This window comes from Tachyglossus aculeatus, chromosome 2 (assembly GCF_015852505.1).
Source record: "Tachyglossus aculeatus isolate mTacAcu1 chromosome 2, mTacAcu1.pri, whole genome shotgun sequence".
NCBI classification, from domain to species: Eukaryota; Metazoa; Chordata; class Mammalia; order Monotremata; family Tachyglossidae; genus Tachyglossus; species Tachyglossus aculeatus.
Window position 1 is genome coordinate 33,861,393 of NC_052067.1, and position 17,418 is coordinate 33,878,810.

Sequence of the window (17,418 nt, forward strand, 5' to 3'; positions counted from 1 at the left end):
TTAGACTGTGAGCCCACTGTTGGGTAGGGACTGTCTCTGTATGTTGCCAATTTGTACTTCCCAAGCGCTTAGTACAGTGCTCTGCACATAGTAAGCGCTCAATAAATACGATTGATGATGATGATGATGATGACTGCCTTATCAATGCAGAAAGTTAGAGTTCCCTCCCCTTAGGCTGCTTCCCCTACCGTAACGCTTACAGTGTTTTGCTTTCAGTAAAGACAGGCTGCTTGCCAGTTCCTGCTTGGAGGAGCCCCGGACAATCCTGTGGCCCAGCGCTACCTGTTGCGGGAGTGATATTTAAGACTGGATTGGCTTGTGCCCACCCCCGAGAGCATAACACCCCCTGAACTTTCCGCACTCAACAAGACAACGAATCACTCCCCCCTCAGCTCGTCTTGCAGGGTCTGTTCTTAGCGCGCCGGTCCCACTATGACAGCTAGGTCCTTCGCTCCTTCTCATCTCCTCACCATTTCTGGATTGCTGTACTATTCAACTTGTATGGGTGAGTTGTGTGTGTGTACGTGGGTAAAGAAGCGACAAAAACAAGATTCCCCGGAAATTGATCGTGTTCTTGTGGCTCTTAATTACTTTATTAGAAATTGTGTGGCAGTGAAATTGTGTATTTATTTGGCCATTGTTGGGGCCTACTGGTCTAAAAATATTCCTCCCATATGGAAGGCTTTTCCTGCCCTTGCCGGGCCGGAAACTGCCGTGCTATAGGCTTTTGTTGCAACTGGCTTAATTGTGAAGTTGTATATAGTATTTGGACTCCGAAAGCTCCACCTACAAGATTTCGAGCCTCACTGTCATGTTTTTAAAACCTGCTCAATTACAGTGGTGATCCTTAGGTTGAAGGGGTGCAAAGTTAGCACTTGCCACCCGATCTTCTTGCAATTTGAGCCCAAAGGGTAGCAGCCCCTTAGCACGGTCTGCGGCCCTGAACCCCAGCAACATGAGGTCAGAAATCTTTCTGAACCACACAAATCTGACTCACTCATCTGGGAGATTTATTCTCTCTCTAACATGGAGTTCTGGTTTTTCCCTAAGTAACATTAATGGAGGGGGCTTGAGATTAATGGGACGTTAGAGACTATTCTCACATAACTGTATTTTGGAAGCAAAGAGTAGTTTGGATGAAAATAAATCCACAGACAATACAAAAACCTAATTTTAGTCAAGTGGTAGCTCCTCACCCACATTATCAAACCTTTACTTGAAGCCCCACTGCCAGATCTGAAGTTCTTTCTCTTCCCCGGCCAACCTCTGATGAGGAGCCGAAAAATAATGAAATCATTGTTACTCACAAGGTGAAACAAAGCAGTTGAGATGGTGGGATAATCCACAAACAGGATAATCAGCCCTTCACAGTCAAAATTGTGAGTTTAGATGTATTCCCAATTTCTCTCTTCACCCTCTAGATTGTGAACTCTTTGTGGGCAGGGAATGGGTCTAGCAACTTTGTTCTATTATATTCTCCCAAGTGCTTAGTACAGTGTTCTGCACGCAGTAAGAGCTCAATAAATGTCATTGATTGATTCAGACACTCTTTTAGTACCACTCATCATACCTACATTTTACTTTTCTCAATTATTTCTGGCTTTTAATTTTCATTAGGTGCCTAGACTGCATTACTGTTCAGTGGTTTGCTTAGCAGTGAGGGTAAGGTACCTAGTCTTCTGTTCCCAAGTCCCATCCTTCTCCCCACATTGTCCCCTGAGCGGTGGAGTGAGTTATTTCCTTAATATTGGGCTCAACTTCTTCCAGTACAACTTATAGACTTACCATTATTAAGAATAACAAGTTGATGCTGCTCGGTGTGATTATGTCTTTGCTGATGTCAGGGGAACTTGAAAAGCCCTTCATTTGCGGAGTATTCATGGCAGAGAGTACTGGAGCAGGTCTAATTTGCCTAAATTGGTGTAATTTAGACAACACAGTCAGTTTTGGGTTATCTGTTGGAATCCCAAGAAGCGGAATGATATTACTGAAGTGAAATGGACCTTACAGACAGAAACACGGGCTCAAGCTATATCCGCCAAGGTTAAATCTGAAACGGAGAAATGAAGACCCAGCTCAGTTTGACGGATGGTGGTTGTTTTCAACTGTGTCCACCTGGTGGAAATATTCTGAGCCGGGGTGAGCTGTAAATAAACTAGACAGTGCTAAAAACAAACCTCTGTGGTTTTAGCTCCTGCAGAAATAGATGACATTAGCCTGCTGAAAATGAAGCAGAGAGACATTGGCATGGCCATGGGGGTTGGGAGGATGGTGGAAGAGGGGCGGGGAGAGCAAGGAATAGGGATCAGAAAAAAAGTGACCAGCAGAGTAATGGCATAGCACAGACACTCAAATATTCATATTTTCTGGCATAGGTGGCCAGGCGTCATGAACTAAAATGACACACAAACTAAAAACATAACATGACCAAAAGCCGTGGTTGGAAAGAAATGCCCTTAGCTGGAATGGTTAAGCAAGTGAAGTACTGCAAGTGAATAAGAGGAGCCACGTGCTGATTGCGAGTACCATTTGGCCACTTCTGTTTTATCCTCTAGATCAATTTTTTATTTATTTTTGATGTAATAATCCCCCTGACGTGCGGGGAGCCATTTTTGATTATTCGGGATCATTTCTTCTGCTGGGGACTCACTATGGGTGGGAAGAAGGGAAAAGCTTGCAGCTAAATATGGACTGGAAAATGGATAAATTGTAACAAATGCAAATTAGCCGCACCCGTGTATCATCCTCCCAGATCTTTAAATGGCAGCTCAGGAAAGGGGTTTCAGAAGTGGAACTCGCAAGGACTCTCGTTGCTACTCTGCTCTTTGCTAAACCTGCCTTTCCTCCTCTCCTCTTTTCTCTCTTCCTCCCATCCCCCATTCCCATGGCTTTGCACCAAAACTGGAGAGTTGTGAGGGGAGACCAGACTCAGTAATTTAAAGGGATTGGTGTTTCTTTGCTTCCTAAACTTCCTCCTTTCCACATAAAAGAAACCATCACGTCTCCAACTCACATGGACAAGAAAGCAAGGGAACTGCTGGAGCATTTCACACGCCGTTTACCCGTTTAGAACAAGATGCATAAAATACCTCTGGATTTTTCATCCTTTTGTTATTCATTCATTCATTCAATCATATTTATTGAGCGCTTACTGTGTGCAGAGCACTGTACTGAGTGCTTGGGAAGTACAGGTTGGCAACATTTATGCATAATGAACATTTATTAAGGCCTTACTTGGGTGCTCATTGCTCTGTACAACAAATGAAAGGCCACAATCTAAGACACAGGCAAATTTTTTACACACTCTGTTGTAGCGGCAGAATTGTCTTTTTTAAAATGGTATGTAAGTACTTATTATGTGTCAAGCACTGTTCTAAGTGCTGGGGTAGATACAAGTTAATTAGGTTGGACACAGTTCCCTTCCCAGATGGGGCTCACAGTCTAAGTAGGAGGGAGAACAGGCTTTGAATCCTCATTATGCAGTTGAGGAAACTGAGGCAGGTAATACAGGAAACTGTATTACCTTATAAAGAATGTTTTGTTGTCTGTCTCCCCCTTCTAGACTGTGAGCCCGCTGTTGGGTGGGGACCGTCTCTATATGTTGCCAACTTGTACTTCCCAAGTGCTTAGTACAGTGCTCTGCACACAGTAAGCGCTCAATAAATACGATTGATTGATTGAGGCACAGAGAAGTTAAGTGACTTTTAGACTGTGAGCCCACTGTTGGGTAGGGACTGTCTCTATGTGTTGCCAATTTGTACTTCCCAAGCGCTTAGTATAGTGCTCTGCACACAGTAAGCACTCAATAAATACGATTGATGATGAAGTGACTTGCTCAGAGTCACACAGCAGGCAACTGGCAGAGCAGGGATTAGAGCCCAACGTCCTCTGATTCCCAGTCCCATGCTCTTTCCAGTAGGCCACACTACTTTCCTTTTTTTATAAGAGATGTGAAATTGGAGCCCTGTGTCGTCTTGTTCCATCCCCTTCATTCCACCCAGATAGGCCCGCCACCAATATATGACTGTTTTCTTTGAATAGCCCTTCCTGGCTTGGAACAGAAGAAACGTGGTGGTCATAAAGGATGCTGTCTGATGATCCCTCCTCCACCGCCGCTGTTTCCACCACCATTTTTCAGAGGGGGCAGGGACTCTGTGAGTATTTCGGGACTGAGTAAATTATATTTTCATACTCTAGCCTTTTATCCTTTCCTCTGGGTCCTTTTCTGCTAGGAACGTTCCAATGATGCTAACTTTTCAGAGTATGGACTCACCATGAACATTAGGATTAGAAGTCCTAGTCGACATCCCTTCTCCAGTAATTTTAGGAAATGCCTTCTATCAAATGTTTTTTTTCGACTGCAGGCACATATTCAATTTACCTTATAAAGGATGATGTCAAGCTCATTTAAAATACTGAGGCCTACTTACCACTTTCCATTTATTGAACTTCACCCTTAAATAGTTTTCCTCCTGTTCTTTTTCTTTGCCCTAAAATATGAACAGCTCCTTGGGGGCAGGAAACTTATCTACCAACTCTGTTATATTGTATTCTCCCAATTGCTTAGTACAGTGCTCTGCACACAGAAGCTCTCAATAAATATGATTGATTGAGCGGATTGGTAGTCCAAACTCTCCGCTTTACCCCTTCTCTTTGATGAAATTAGTCTTTTCAGTAATGAAGTTGGAATTGCTTGGGGTAATGGAATAGAAGGGGAAAGGGTTGGTGTGTTTTACAGACTGACCAGACAGGTGGAAAAGTGGAAAATAAAGCAGATAGTAATCAACCCCTCTTTTACAAAGTACACTCCAGTGCATTCCACTGTTTTGTGTGAACCTAGTGTTGCGTTGTCTCTACTTGTTAGAGGAAAAGGGTAATCTGGCTCTCCCTATATTGTGCTTTTCCCTCCCAGTTTGTCCTGGTTTTGGCACCGCAGCAGGTTTGGAAGGCTGGGAGGGAGAACCCATGAGTGGAGGAGTCGGTTTCATCCCATTTATACAGCTGACAGTTTACTGCAGCCTCCACCAAATGGATTTTCAGAACTCTGTATCTGTTATTCCTTTATCCTTCCCCTCTGTATTTCCTGAGACTCCTCTGGAGGAGTCAGCTCCCTGTGGGAGAAACTGGCCAAAATGGACTTGAGTGACCACACGGTCTCCTGGCTGGCTTCAGTTATACAGATCACACATGGCCTCTTCAACTGAGCCTGCAGCAGTACACAGAGGGGTTTATTACTGAATGTGAATGCTATGTAATGTGAATACATTCTGTGTATCAGAAGTGCAAAAATATTTCAGAAAATTTTTTATTTCCCCATTGATGGTTACCCCCTTGGGCCAGAGAGTAAAGTGTGTCCAGTGAGAGCTTCGTGACTTCCCCCAAATGTTCATTTTAAAGTATTTTAGAAGAATATGAACTCATACGCTGCAAGCTGGAGTGTTCACCGTGGCTGAGAGGGCAAGCCCTTTGAGGAGGTCAGGGTAATGGTAATGCTTCTTCTCTCCCTAGTGTCTGACCTGCATTCTTATGAACTTTTTTTGGGGGGGGACTTTTTTTGAAGCTCCTTGCCTTAGACATGAAAAACTTACATATGGAGCTCCAGACTATACAATCTTCATGTATCCAAGGATCACGTGGCCCACCTGGACCTCCTGGCCCCCAGGTTAGAATCCTTAACTTATTTTCTCTTGCTTTTCTCTGTTCACAACCTCTCTGTAAACAGAATTGCTCTTTGCCAATTTCACTAATGTTCCTAAAGACTTTATCTTTGCATTTGCTTGCTTCCCAACTACAGCTGTTGCCCAGGCTTGTATTCTTTGATTTTCTTTGTGATGCTTTACTCCTAACTTTTTGTTTTTGTAAGGTTCCTGGCAGGAGAGACCCTTAGTGTTTCCGAGAAGAAGCCAGGGAGGTCAGAAAATCTATCTCATGTCACAGAGATAGAAACTGGATTTAGGAGGAGAGAGATCCTAAGACCTACAGGTGATATGTCCCCAAATCTGCTGTTAGAGGTTCCCTGCTCAAACATCTTTAACTTACTTGTGAGAGACTGTTTGAGGGAAGTATCCTCCAGGATGCAGGCCCAGAACATAACTGCCCAAGAGAAAGGACTTTTAAACAAGTCCCAGCCACCCCTTTGGGTCAAGGCCGTGTGCTTTGCTCTCTGAGGCGAAACAGGAATCAAAACCCTAATTTAGAAAACCTAATGGAACCAAGCATCAGTTCAAAATATCAGACTGGAAAGGCCTAAAGAGCACCTCCTAGCATGTCCCTGGCCTTTGGCTATATATGCCAGGGCCTCAGCAACCTGCCATAAGTTGGGGAGGAATGAGGTTGGGTGACCATACAATTTATTCTAGAAGAAACCATGTTTGTTATACAGGTGATCGGTGTGTTCAGCCAGGCATCATAACATATCTGTAACCATAGTAAATGTGAAAAATGCAATTCTGTCTGTTTGGGACTACAATGACTCTCACTTCTCACCCCTCCAAAAAATACAAGCAGTGACTTGCTCTTCACTTAATTTCTTGATGGTGAGGATGATTATGATGATGATGATGATTATCTAATCACCCATCCTAAATGACCAGGGATGAGCCCTTTTCCAGTCATAAAGACTCTGAGACCGAGGACCAGAGCAAAGGAATTGAATATAGTGATAGTGGTTTATGCAGTGACACTCAGTCTCTCTATTCCTGCAAGTTGTGTTCATCAGCGGATTCAACAGGTGAATAGGCAGGCAGGGTTCGAGCGCATCGGAAATTTTTGTGTGTACTTTGCAAACAAAACTCATTAGGCCATTCCAAATTGATTTTAGAATAGAGACAGTCCTGGCCTGTAGCTCCACAGAGCAGAAGGTGGCCTGGATAGCCAGCCCAGTGTCTGCTGTAGCCACCCATTTGAAACACCATAGAAGGTTCATAAACCACAAACCTTCATCACTGATGGTGTAAACCCAGCAAGTATTTCCCTACTTGTGGCTGTTTCACTGCCTCACCATAGTGAGATGGATAAGACTTTGGGGGAAGCTCAAACTTAATTCCTTATTTACTCCAAAAGGAATTTATCAGTGGTCCGCAGTACCCAGAGAGAAAATGATATTAGTCATTCAACATTTCGAAACAATTGGTTGATAGAACATCTTACAAACATATGGATACAGAGCAACATATTGCTTGAAATGGTTTTGAGCCGCTGGTCTGCATATTTTAAAGGGCTCATAATTTCAAAGTTAAGGAGAGAAGACCTAATGTCCGTATTTTTTTTTTGATAGAGCCATGCAGAATGGAAGGGTATTTTAGGGAGAAGAAAAACTCGAAGATAAGACTAGTCACCTTGTGGCATTTGTGATCTGCATGACCTTAAAATAAGTCAAATTGTTGCATTGCACAGTGTTTCAGCTGAGTCTTCTCCATATCCTTTTTCCCTTCACTTTAGTTGAACAGGTTAGGGTTTGGTTCAGTATTACGGACAGTTTAATTGTACATCAAATAGTTTTTGCTCAGGACAAATAGACATATAACTACTGGATTAGATTGACTTTGGGTAGCTTTTGTGTCTTCTGATGTTTGGAAAGCTTCTTAATTTCCCTTTAGTGGTTTCCGATTTCCCAAAGCTCCTGTAGAAGCTTAAATTGAACACATCTACTATTACTCAGAAAATAGTTAATGGGATTTTAAATAATATTTAGTGATTACAGGGCTTGTAGGTTCTAGAGACTGGGAGTTTAATGTGGATTGACTATTGACCTGAGAATTTAGAACTCTTGGCTAAGACAGAAAAAGTATTCCCAGGTTCCTTCCAAGTTAATCAGTGGCTGGGATAATCATGCACTGAACATTTAGTTAAGGGCCTAAAAAATGTTTGATTGACAATTGTTAGTGGATTGGAATTGCCTCATATGTGAAGTGACACGTGCTTACTCTCTAGCTACATCGTTCTAAAAATGAATCTTGCTCGGCAATTATTTTCCACAAAAATTGACCTTTATCAGAAAAGGGAAATGTCATGATTGGTCCCAAACACTAGATGCAGTTTCATGAAAAGACAAATAAATACATCCACACAGGGCAAACATCCTCTAGACTGTAAGCTCGTTGTGGACAGGGAATTTGTCTGTTTATTGTTATACCCTCCCAAGCACTTAATACAGTACTCTGCACACAGCAAGTGCTTAATAAATACGATTGAATGAATGAGTAAATGAACTGCAAGTTTTCCCATTTTACAACTCTTCTTCCCTCTTATTATCCAATCTCCTCTTCCCTTCTTCCCTCATTCCATCTTCTCTTTCCCTGTTCCACAGCCTTGTTCTTCGAGCTGTGCATTCCCTATCCCTGAATGGATTTACCTGCTTTAGATTATTCAGTGTTCTTTTGAGAGTTTGCATCTCTTTTCAAGCCTTCTAAGAGTCCATTTCTCTGTCTTTTCCCTTCCCTGATTCCATCTCCATCCAATCAATCAATCGGACTTATTGAGCACTTACTGTGTGCAGAGCACTGTGCTAAGCGCTTGGGAAGTACAAGTTGGCAACATATAGAGACAGTCCTTACCCAACAGTGGTCTCAGTCTAAAAGGGGGAGACAGAGAACAAAGCCAAACATACTAACAAAATAAAATAAATAGAATAGATATGTACAAGTAAAATAAATAAATAGAGTAATAAATATGTACAAACATATATACATATATACACGTGCTGTGGGGAAGGGAAGGAGGTGAGATGGGGGATGGAGAGGGGGACAGATAGTTCCTTTTCAATACTTCAGGTCAATTCTTTAAACTTCCCTCTGAAATATACAATTAGGCTGTTGCCTGCCCTTCTTTCCAAGGGGCTATTCCCAGTTTCTTGACAAAGGGGGCAGTTTAACTGTTCCCGGTGCTCATTCCCATAACCATCCTTTATTTTTCCTCTCATCCTCTCACTACAAGTTCCAATTCCTGCCCTTTTAACTTAACTCTGAGCAGTTTTAAGGTACCAAACCTGGAAAGTGATTCAGTCTACCGGGTGAACTTAGTAAGCATACTTCTTTCTGTTCAAGGCTCAGTGCCGAATGATATGAAACCTGGACAGTTGGACCTCATTAAAAGCGATCCTTACTAGAGAGACAATTCAACTGGCTCCCCAGATTGGCAGCCTCATTCTTTGAGAAGGTTCAGAAAAGGAGGAAAGTCACTGATTTCTCTTTATGATGCTTGGGTGATATTTCTTGGTGCCTGTGTTTTGTGTGTATCATGACTGCCTGCCCATATGTTGCCCCTCCTTCACTGAGTGCCTGAATTAATTATATAATTCTGTCTCAACTCATGCAGGGTCCACAGGGGATTCCTGGTACTATCGGACCAAAAGGGGAAAAGGTAAGAGTTTCTGTTTTATTCTCTCAGAGTTTCCTTTTAAATAGTAAATTTAACAGTTACGTTGGTTTCAGGGCAGAGGATGGATAAGTTTATCTTCCACAGCCCCTCACGGCTACTCATTTTATACTTTGACCCTGCTGGACTCAAGAAAGTTGTCAAAAACTCCCTGAGCTAGCCCAGGCTTAGCAGGACCGTTAAATCCAGCCTTTTGCAGCTCCATTGCCAAGCATACTCCTTCTTGAAGTGCTTCTCCCACTGAATTTTCTCTTCTCTGACCTGTCCTTTCCTTTGCCAGGGGGAGCTGGGCAGACCAGGAAGAAAGGTATGGCCATTATTCTTTGTCCATTTAATACCGGTGACTTATATACAGCCAGAGGTTGGGTTATTATTTCTGGCACTGCTGATATGATGTTTCTGACGCCATAGTAGCATCCATGCCATCAAGTGCTTCGTACAGTGCTCTGCACACAGTAAGCGCTCAATAAATATGATTGATTGATCAGTGGCAGTGCCAAGCCCTCCCTGCCCCTCCACTGTGAGCCAGTGCCACCCGGGAATTGCTTGCTGCTTTCTCCCTCCCAAGTGGTACACGGGCCAGGGGAAATGCCTCAGATTCAGCTTGGGGTCTTATTTGGCCCTCTCCTGATCTAAGACTGGATTTTCAGATGCCTCAATCCCTTTATATCTAACCCTCATGCAGCCCAGAGAAAACCCAGGTGCATTAAAAAAAATTAGTAGCATAAAGTGACTGTCAGTTCACTTGGAGTTTGGTCAGAAGCACCCTGACACGGAATGTTTAGTCTGCCAGCAAGGAGCTGAGTTCACTTAAGGTAATGGTGAAAAACCTAACCAACAGACATAATCAAGACTTCCAGACTCACCCTGGAAGCTCATTAAAATCAGAAGCAAATCAGCAAACAACCATCAGACAATAGAGAGTTTACGACCATGATAGATGGGATCTGACACTGAAAAGCAGACTGCCTAGGGGCACAGGCTTGGTGACGGGAGGGCTGATGTGCTCCTCGAAGGATCATGTCCAAAGGTCCATAGTTCAAGTGATTTCCTCTATGGCAACTGCTTCGCTCAAACTGATTTATTTTCAGCAACAGTCAACCCAGATTTCTGCAACATGATGTCACCGGTGTTCAGTGGCTGCTCCTTGTATTTTGAAACATTTTATTGTTGGTTAGAGACAACACAGAGTGTCCCAACCAGGAAGCCATCTATCACACGTGGCCATTGCCCCTTGTGCCCCAGGAGCAGATAAGGAATCTTGCATGCAATCTCATTCCTCTTTGCACCTCCTGCAGACTTAGAATCTGGAGCAGCTTTATGGTTCATGAGCTTCAGGCTTGGTAGAACCTCCTGATGAGAGGAAGGGAGCAGAAAAATCAGGACAGACCCACCTCCCTACTCACAGGCTTTGTGATGTACTTAGGGACTGGAAAATGCAGCTGAAGCCCTAAACCAGAAAGTGGGCATGAGGTAGTTGGGTGTGGGGGGTGGGTCCTCTAAGGGAAAGTTACTTGTGTCTGAAAGTACTGCTCTGTTGTACAATTTCAGATGCCTATCGTAGGACTATAAATCAGGAGAAATTCTTTCCTGGTCCTCGACAACATATATAACTGACTGAGCCCCCTCCTTCCTCTCCCCCTCCCCATCCCCCCCCACCGTAGGGTAGCTCCTTCCCCTCCCCACAGCACCTGTATAAATGTTTGTACAGATTTATTACTCCATTTTACTTGTACATATTTACTATTCTATTTATTTTATTTTGCTAATGTGTTTTGTTTTATTGTCTGTCTCCCCCTTCTAGACTGTGAGCCCGTCGTTGGGTAGGGACCGTCTCTATATGTTGCCAACTTGTCCTTCCCAAGCGCTTAGTCCAGTGCTCTGCACACAGTAAGCGCTCAATAAATACGATTGGATGAATGAATGCGTGAACTGACTCTGTCTCTGGAGTGAATGTCTAAGTATTAGGCCCAGCACAGAATCCTTTCTCCATCACCCACCTGTAACATTTATTTATGTATGTATTTATGTATGTATCTTTGTACTCCATTTCTTTCTCCTTCCAGTAATTCATTTTAGTGTATACAACTAGATTGTAAGCTCCTTAAGATCAGAGGTCTGTTAATGCTATTATATTGTTGCCAACTTGTACTTCCCAAGCGCTTAGTACAGTGCTCTGCACACAGTAAGCGCTCAATAAATACGATTGAATGAATAAATGAATGAACTGACTCTGTCTCTGGAGTGAATGTCTAAGTATTAGGCCCAGCACAGAATCCTTTCTCCATCACCCACCTGTAACATCTACTTATGTATGTATTTATGTATGTATCTTTATACTCCATTTCTTTCTCCTTCCAGTAATTCATTTTAGTGTATACAACTAGATTGTAAGCTCTTTAAGAGCAGAGGTCTGTTAATGCTATTATATTGTTGCCAACTGGTACTTCCCAAGTGCTTAGTACAGTGCTCTGCACACAGTAAGTGCTCAATAAATACAATTGATTGATTGATTCTCCCAAGCATTTAGTACAGTGCTCCACACCCAGTAGGCACTCAGTTCTATTGATCGTACTAAACTGTGGCCCCTCTAGGGATTTTGACCCTCTTTCCCCCCCTCTTCCTCTTTCCTGGCCCTAGCATAGTGGGTAGAATAAAGTGGCAGAAATTATGATAAGGAATCAAGAGAAAGATTAGGAAGTGGCACCCTATACATACTAGTCTTTAAATACTAACTTGAAAATTGGGCCTAGGCTGTTGTATATCTAGTTGCTTTGGATCCTAAGCCTGAGAAGTGGCTCACCGATAGGTAGACTGACTTTTTCCAGGGCTAAGACTGAAAAATCAGACATGGCATCAAGCAAGTACACTTTGGGTAAACTTTCTTTCATCCAGTCAAAGCCCCCGTGAGCCGTCCGAGTTTGGGGATCCACTTTAAGGTTCTGCATGGAGGCAGTGCTGTCTTAGAGAAGCAGCGTGGCTCAGTGGAAAGAGCACGGGCTTTGGAGTCAGAGGTCATGGGTCCGAATTCTGGCTCCGCCACATGTCTGCTGTGTGACCTTGGGCAAGTCACTTCACTTCTCTGCGCCTCAGTTACCTCATCTGGAAAATGGGGATTAAGACTGTGAGCCCCACGTGAGACAACTTGATCACCTTGTATCCCCTAGTGCTTAAAACAGTGCTTTGCACATAGTAAGCTCTTAACAAATGCCGTTAATATTATTATTATTATTCCCCCACTTCACATATCTGTTGTCATAACACTTGCTCTTTGTCTGTAAAGGGTAGGCCTGGTCCTCCGGGAGATCCTGGCCTGCCTGGACCAGTTGGCGCAACTGGACCCAAGGTAAGAGTTAAACTGCTCCTTGTATCGTTTTAGGATGTCAAGTATGATGTTTCATAAGGGCTTAGGAAAATAGAGAGTTGGGCAACATTTTTAAAGTACGGCATTGTGGCTTCGCTGTTGTTTGCCAGACTGCTGTAGTGCAGGCCTACAGTGGAGCAACATTCTCTCTTACCATTAGATTGAAAGCTCCTTGAAAGCAGGGATCATATCTTTCGCTTCTGTGATATCATCATAATCATCATCAATCATATTTATTGAGCGCTTACTAGGTGCAGAGCACTGTACTAAGCGCTTGGGAAGTACAAATTGGCAACATATAGAGACAGTCCCTACCCAACAGTGGGCTCACAGTCTGAAAGGGGGAGACAGAGAACAAAACCAAGCATACTAACAAAATAAAATAAATAGAATAGATATGTACAAATAAAATAAATAAGTAGAGTAATAAATATGTACAAACATATATACATGATATGTGATATGTTTCCAAACTAGCAGATGCATTCAACCGTATTTATTGAGTGCTTTCTGTGTGAAGAGCATTGTACTAAGTGCTTGGGAGAGTATAATAGAACATTAAGCAGACACATTCCCTGCCCACAGTGAGCTTAGGGTCTAGAGGCTCAATAAATGTTGATGATAATAATGATGTCAGCGTGGGAGGTAACAGACACGTAATAAGGATGCAGTAAAGAGTGAAATGAAAAAGAGGCGTTCGAGAGAAAAAGCAGCGTGGCTCAGTGGAAAGAACACGGGCTTGGGAGTCAGAGGTCATGGGTTCTAATCCCGCCTTCGCCACTTGTCAGCTGTGTGACTTTGGGCAAGTCACTTAACTTCTCTGGGCCTCAAGTACGTCATCTGTAAAATGGGGATTAAGACTGTGAGCCCCCCGTGGGACAACCTGATTACCTTGTATCTCCCCCATCGCTTAGAACAGTGCTTGGCACATAGTAAGCGCTTAACAAATACCAAAATTATTATTATTATTATTGTTAAAAAACATCTGGGCTAGGAAAAAATGTGTGGTGTAGGAGGTGCCAGTGTCCCCTAGCCCAGCCCTCCAGAACCACCATTATTGAAGTTATTACCTCTGCTGTTTCACAGCCAGACTCAGGCCCAGAAGTCAATGGTTCTGGGACCTTTCTTCATAAAATATTTCCTGGACTTTTCCCACATGGCCGTTAGAGTTCATTTATCTGTCAGCAGGTCCCACTATGGGCGTCTGGGCCTAACACAGTGGCTGGTTGAAAACACACCTCCCTGCCCCCAGTTCTTGCTTCTACTGCAGCACTGGTCTCAGGTGAAAAACAGCCTGGAGAGGGAAGGAGGTGTGTGCAGCTATAGTGAACCTTCACCCTGGGTTCTAATCCTGGCTCTGCCACTTCTCTGCTGTGTGACTCTGGGCAAGTCACTTAACTTCTCTGAGCCCCAGTTACCTCATCGGGAAAATGGGGATTAAAACTGTGAGCCCTCTGGGGGACACAGCCCGACCCAATTATCTTGTATCTCCCTCAGCGCTTTGCACAGGACAGCGCTTAAAAAATACACTAAGAAAAAAGGAGGGAGACTTGCTCCAGGGTCTCCTGTCCGGAGTTTTAAATTGGCCTTGGCTGTCCCCCATCTCCGGAGAATGGATGTATGATGGAGGAAGTAGGTAGATAGCTGATGCCTGGCTGATTTGAACATCTACCAGTCATAATAACTTTCAAGGTTGAGGGGAAAAAAATGCGTTTGTCATTAAGCAGGAAGAGCACAAAGAAATGGTTCCTTGAGAGAATCCTTAAGGATTTCTAACAGTTAATCAGTGGTATTTATTGAGCGCTTACTATGTGCAGAGCACTGTATAAGTGTTTGAGAGAGTACAGTACAACAAGTTGGGCAACACATTCCCTACCCACCAGGTGTTTGCAGTCTAGAGGGGCAGACACACGTAACAATAAATTGTGGATACATACGTAAGTCCAATTTAAAGCCCAAATATCATTGCACATAGGGGACTGAAGCTTGATTCAGTTTACATCTGGATTCTTCCAAAATGTGCATTTTTGAGCAAGAACTGAAGTTTTCCTGTTGTACTGTCACCTCCATCAAAGCTACAAAAAAACATGCAAAGGGGAGGCTGAGCTTGGACATTGAAAAAGAAAGGCTTTACATGGGGTTGATATGAATTGATGGTTTGAAGCTTTCAGGAGTTGTAATTGTCTCTCTCACTGCCCTTCTGTCTCAGGGTGAAAAAGGGGACCTGGGCTTGATGGGACTACCAGGAACCAGGGGACCGATGGGCTCCAAGGTTTGTTAGCACAGATCATAGTTGCCGATCTTGAATTTTTGTAACCCTGTGGTTGTCTGATTTCCACATATATTACTGCTTTGGGCTGCAAAACCTGGGGTGAGTCAAGGACTCTGGGGATTTCTATTGTCTCTCAAACCCTTACAAAATATGGAAGGTGAGAGGGAGTATACCTCTTCTAGTCTGGCTTTCCCATTTCAGCTAAAACAGAGATTCCCGTGACGAGATTGGGACTGCTCTGTTGACTTTACATTCCATGCCCTGGCAAATGATCCATGAAACGTTCAGGGTCATGGCAAAGAGGCTAATTTTGAACGCTGAATTCATGGGACCAACTTCACATCCCGGCTCTGCAGTTGTTAGGGAGATGGCAGTCCTGGTTGGAATAGCTACTTATGTAGCTGTGTGCAGCCTGGGCAAGGTCCAGGCTCTCTCTTGATGGTGCTTCGTGGAACTCTCTATTACCCAGTTACTAAAGTATCCAGACCTTTGCTTCTTCTCCTTAGGCCCACTTTTTGGTCACTGCTCCTTGGCACCTCCATCAGAGGGTAAAAGAGAAGAACTCAAACCAGATTTTAAAAGCACATGATTGAAGGCGATGGTTCAGAATATTAGCTGTGGACTTTATTCATATTTCCTTGACCTCCATTACTATGGATAATAAAACATTGGTTATGCAAGTAAAAACACGTGACACCGAGATGCGTTAGGTGGTGCTGAACGTATCAGATCTGGAACTAAGTTGTGGTCCTTCTTGGCTCCGTTTTGTCTACTGGGTAAGAGATACCTCTTGTATATGATCTTTGAAAGAATAGGTGCAATCTCTCCCACGTGAACCTCAGATTGTTTGCTATCTTCATCTGGGCCCTAGTGGTCACACTGCCTGCCCAACCTTGGGGACCAAGATTATTTTCTCCTGCTGCATGTAAAAATTGAACAGCAGCCATGCCGAACTTATTAACCTTTGTCTTGTCAACTGGGTTTTGTGCAGAGTGAAGGCGATAGACTGTGTGGGAGGTGGAAGTAGGAAGTGAGCGAAGACAAATGATGCCCTGATTCTTTCAATCGTATTTATTGAGCGCTTATTGTGTGCAGAGCACTGTACTAAGTGCTGGGGAGAGTACAATACAACAGTAAACAGACACATGCCCTACTCGAAACAAGCTTACAGTCTAGAACGGGGGAGACAGACATCAATACAAATAAATAAATTACACATAGGCACATAAGTGCTGTGGTGTTGGGAGCGGGGAAGCCCACTGTGGGCAGGGATTTTCTCTCTTTATTGCCCTACTGTACTTTCCAAGTGCTTAGTATAGTGATCTGCATACAGTAAGCGCTCAATAAACATGACTGAATGAATGAATGAGGCAAGGGAGCAAGTCATGGTGACACAGATGGGAGTGGGAGAAGAGGAAAGGAGAGGCCTAGTCTGGGAAGGCCTCATGGAGGAGATGTGCCTTCAGTAAGGCTTTGAAATGGGGGAGAGTTGGATTTGAGGAGGGAGAGCGTTCCAGACCAGAGGCAGGACATGGGCCAGGGGTCAGCGGCGAGATAGGCGAGATCGAGGCACAGTGAGAAAGTAAGCATTAGTGGAGCAAAGTAGAGAGAGAGTAGCGAGGTGACCTAGGAGGGGACAAGGTGATGGAGTGCTTTAAAGCCAGTGGTGAGAAGGTTTTGTTTGATCTCACTTGTCTCATATTTTATCTAACAGGGTAATGAAGCAGTCCAATTTCACCAAGTTAAGGGAAGGAGGAGGGCAATGACGCACACAAATGAAAGGCACTTAACCTCTCTGTATCTCAGCTTCCTCATCTGTAAAATGGAGATCAATCAGTGGTGCTTATTGAGCATTTACTGTGTGCAGAGCACAGTACTAAGCACTTGAGAGAGTACAGTGTAACAGCTGGTAGACATGCTCCTTGCCAACGACAAGAGATAGGACACCTGCTCACCCTACCTCTTAGATTGTGAGCCCTGCAGGCGACAGGGATTATGTTTGATGGCAATATCATGTATCTGAGTGTTTAGCACATAGTAGGTACTTCATTCATTCATTCAATCGTATTTATTGAGCGCTTACTGTGTGCAGAGCACTGTACTAAGCACTTGGGAAGTACAGGTTGGCAACATCTAGAGACAGTCCCTACCCAACAGCGGGCTCACAGTCTAGAAGGGGGAGACAGACAACAAAACAAAACATATTAACAAAATAAAATAAATAGAATAAATACGTACTTATTAAATACCGTGTCTATTACAATATTATTTTACTCTCATCCCAAAACGTGTCTTCAAATTAGTATTCTCCTTCGGCTGCCGTTCTCTAAAGTGGCTGGGATACTGGACTCTACTGTAATCAGAGACGAATTGGGAAATTCTACTCTTGTATCCCTAATATCAACCT

At 43.5% G+C, this 17,418-nt stretch overlaps 1 protein-coding gene across 1 annotated transcript in view; it reads left to right on the forward strand.

The window, feature by feature from the left end:
* The first annotated feature begins 432 nt into the window (after positions 1 to 432).
* COLQ (collagen like tail subunit of asymmetric acetylcholinesterase) overlaps positions 433 to 17,418 on the forward strand; it is a 48,886-nt gene continuing 31,900 nt past the window's right edge. The window contains exons 1-7 of the mRNA XM_038770250.1: positions 433 to 505; positions 4,042 to 4,154; positions 5,561 to 5,662; positions 9,316 to 9,360; positions 9,656 to 9,682; positions 12,659 to 12,727; positions 14,949 to 15,011. Of these exons, the coding sequence (XP_038626178.1) occupies positions 433 to 505; positions 4,042 to 4,154; positions 5,561 to 5,662; positions 9,316 to 9,360; positions 9,656 to 9,682; positions 12,659 to 12,727; positions 14,949 to 15,011 (492 nt within the window). The remainder of the gene's footprint in view (positions 506 to 4,041; positions 4,155 to 5,560; positions 5,663 to 9,315; positions 9,361 to 9,655; positions 9,683 to 12,658; positions 12,728 to 14,948; positions 15,012 to 17,418) is intronic.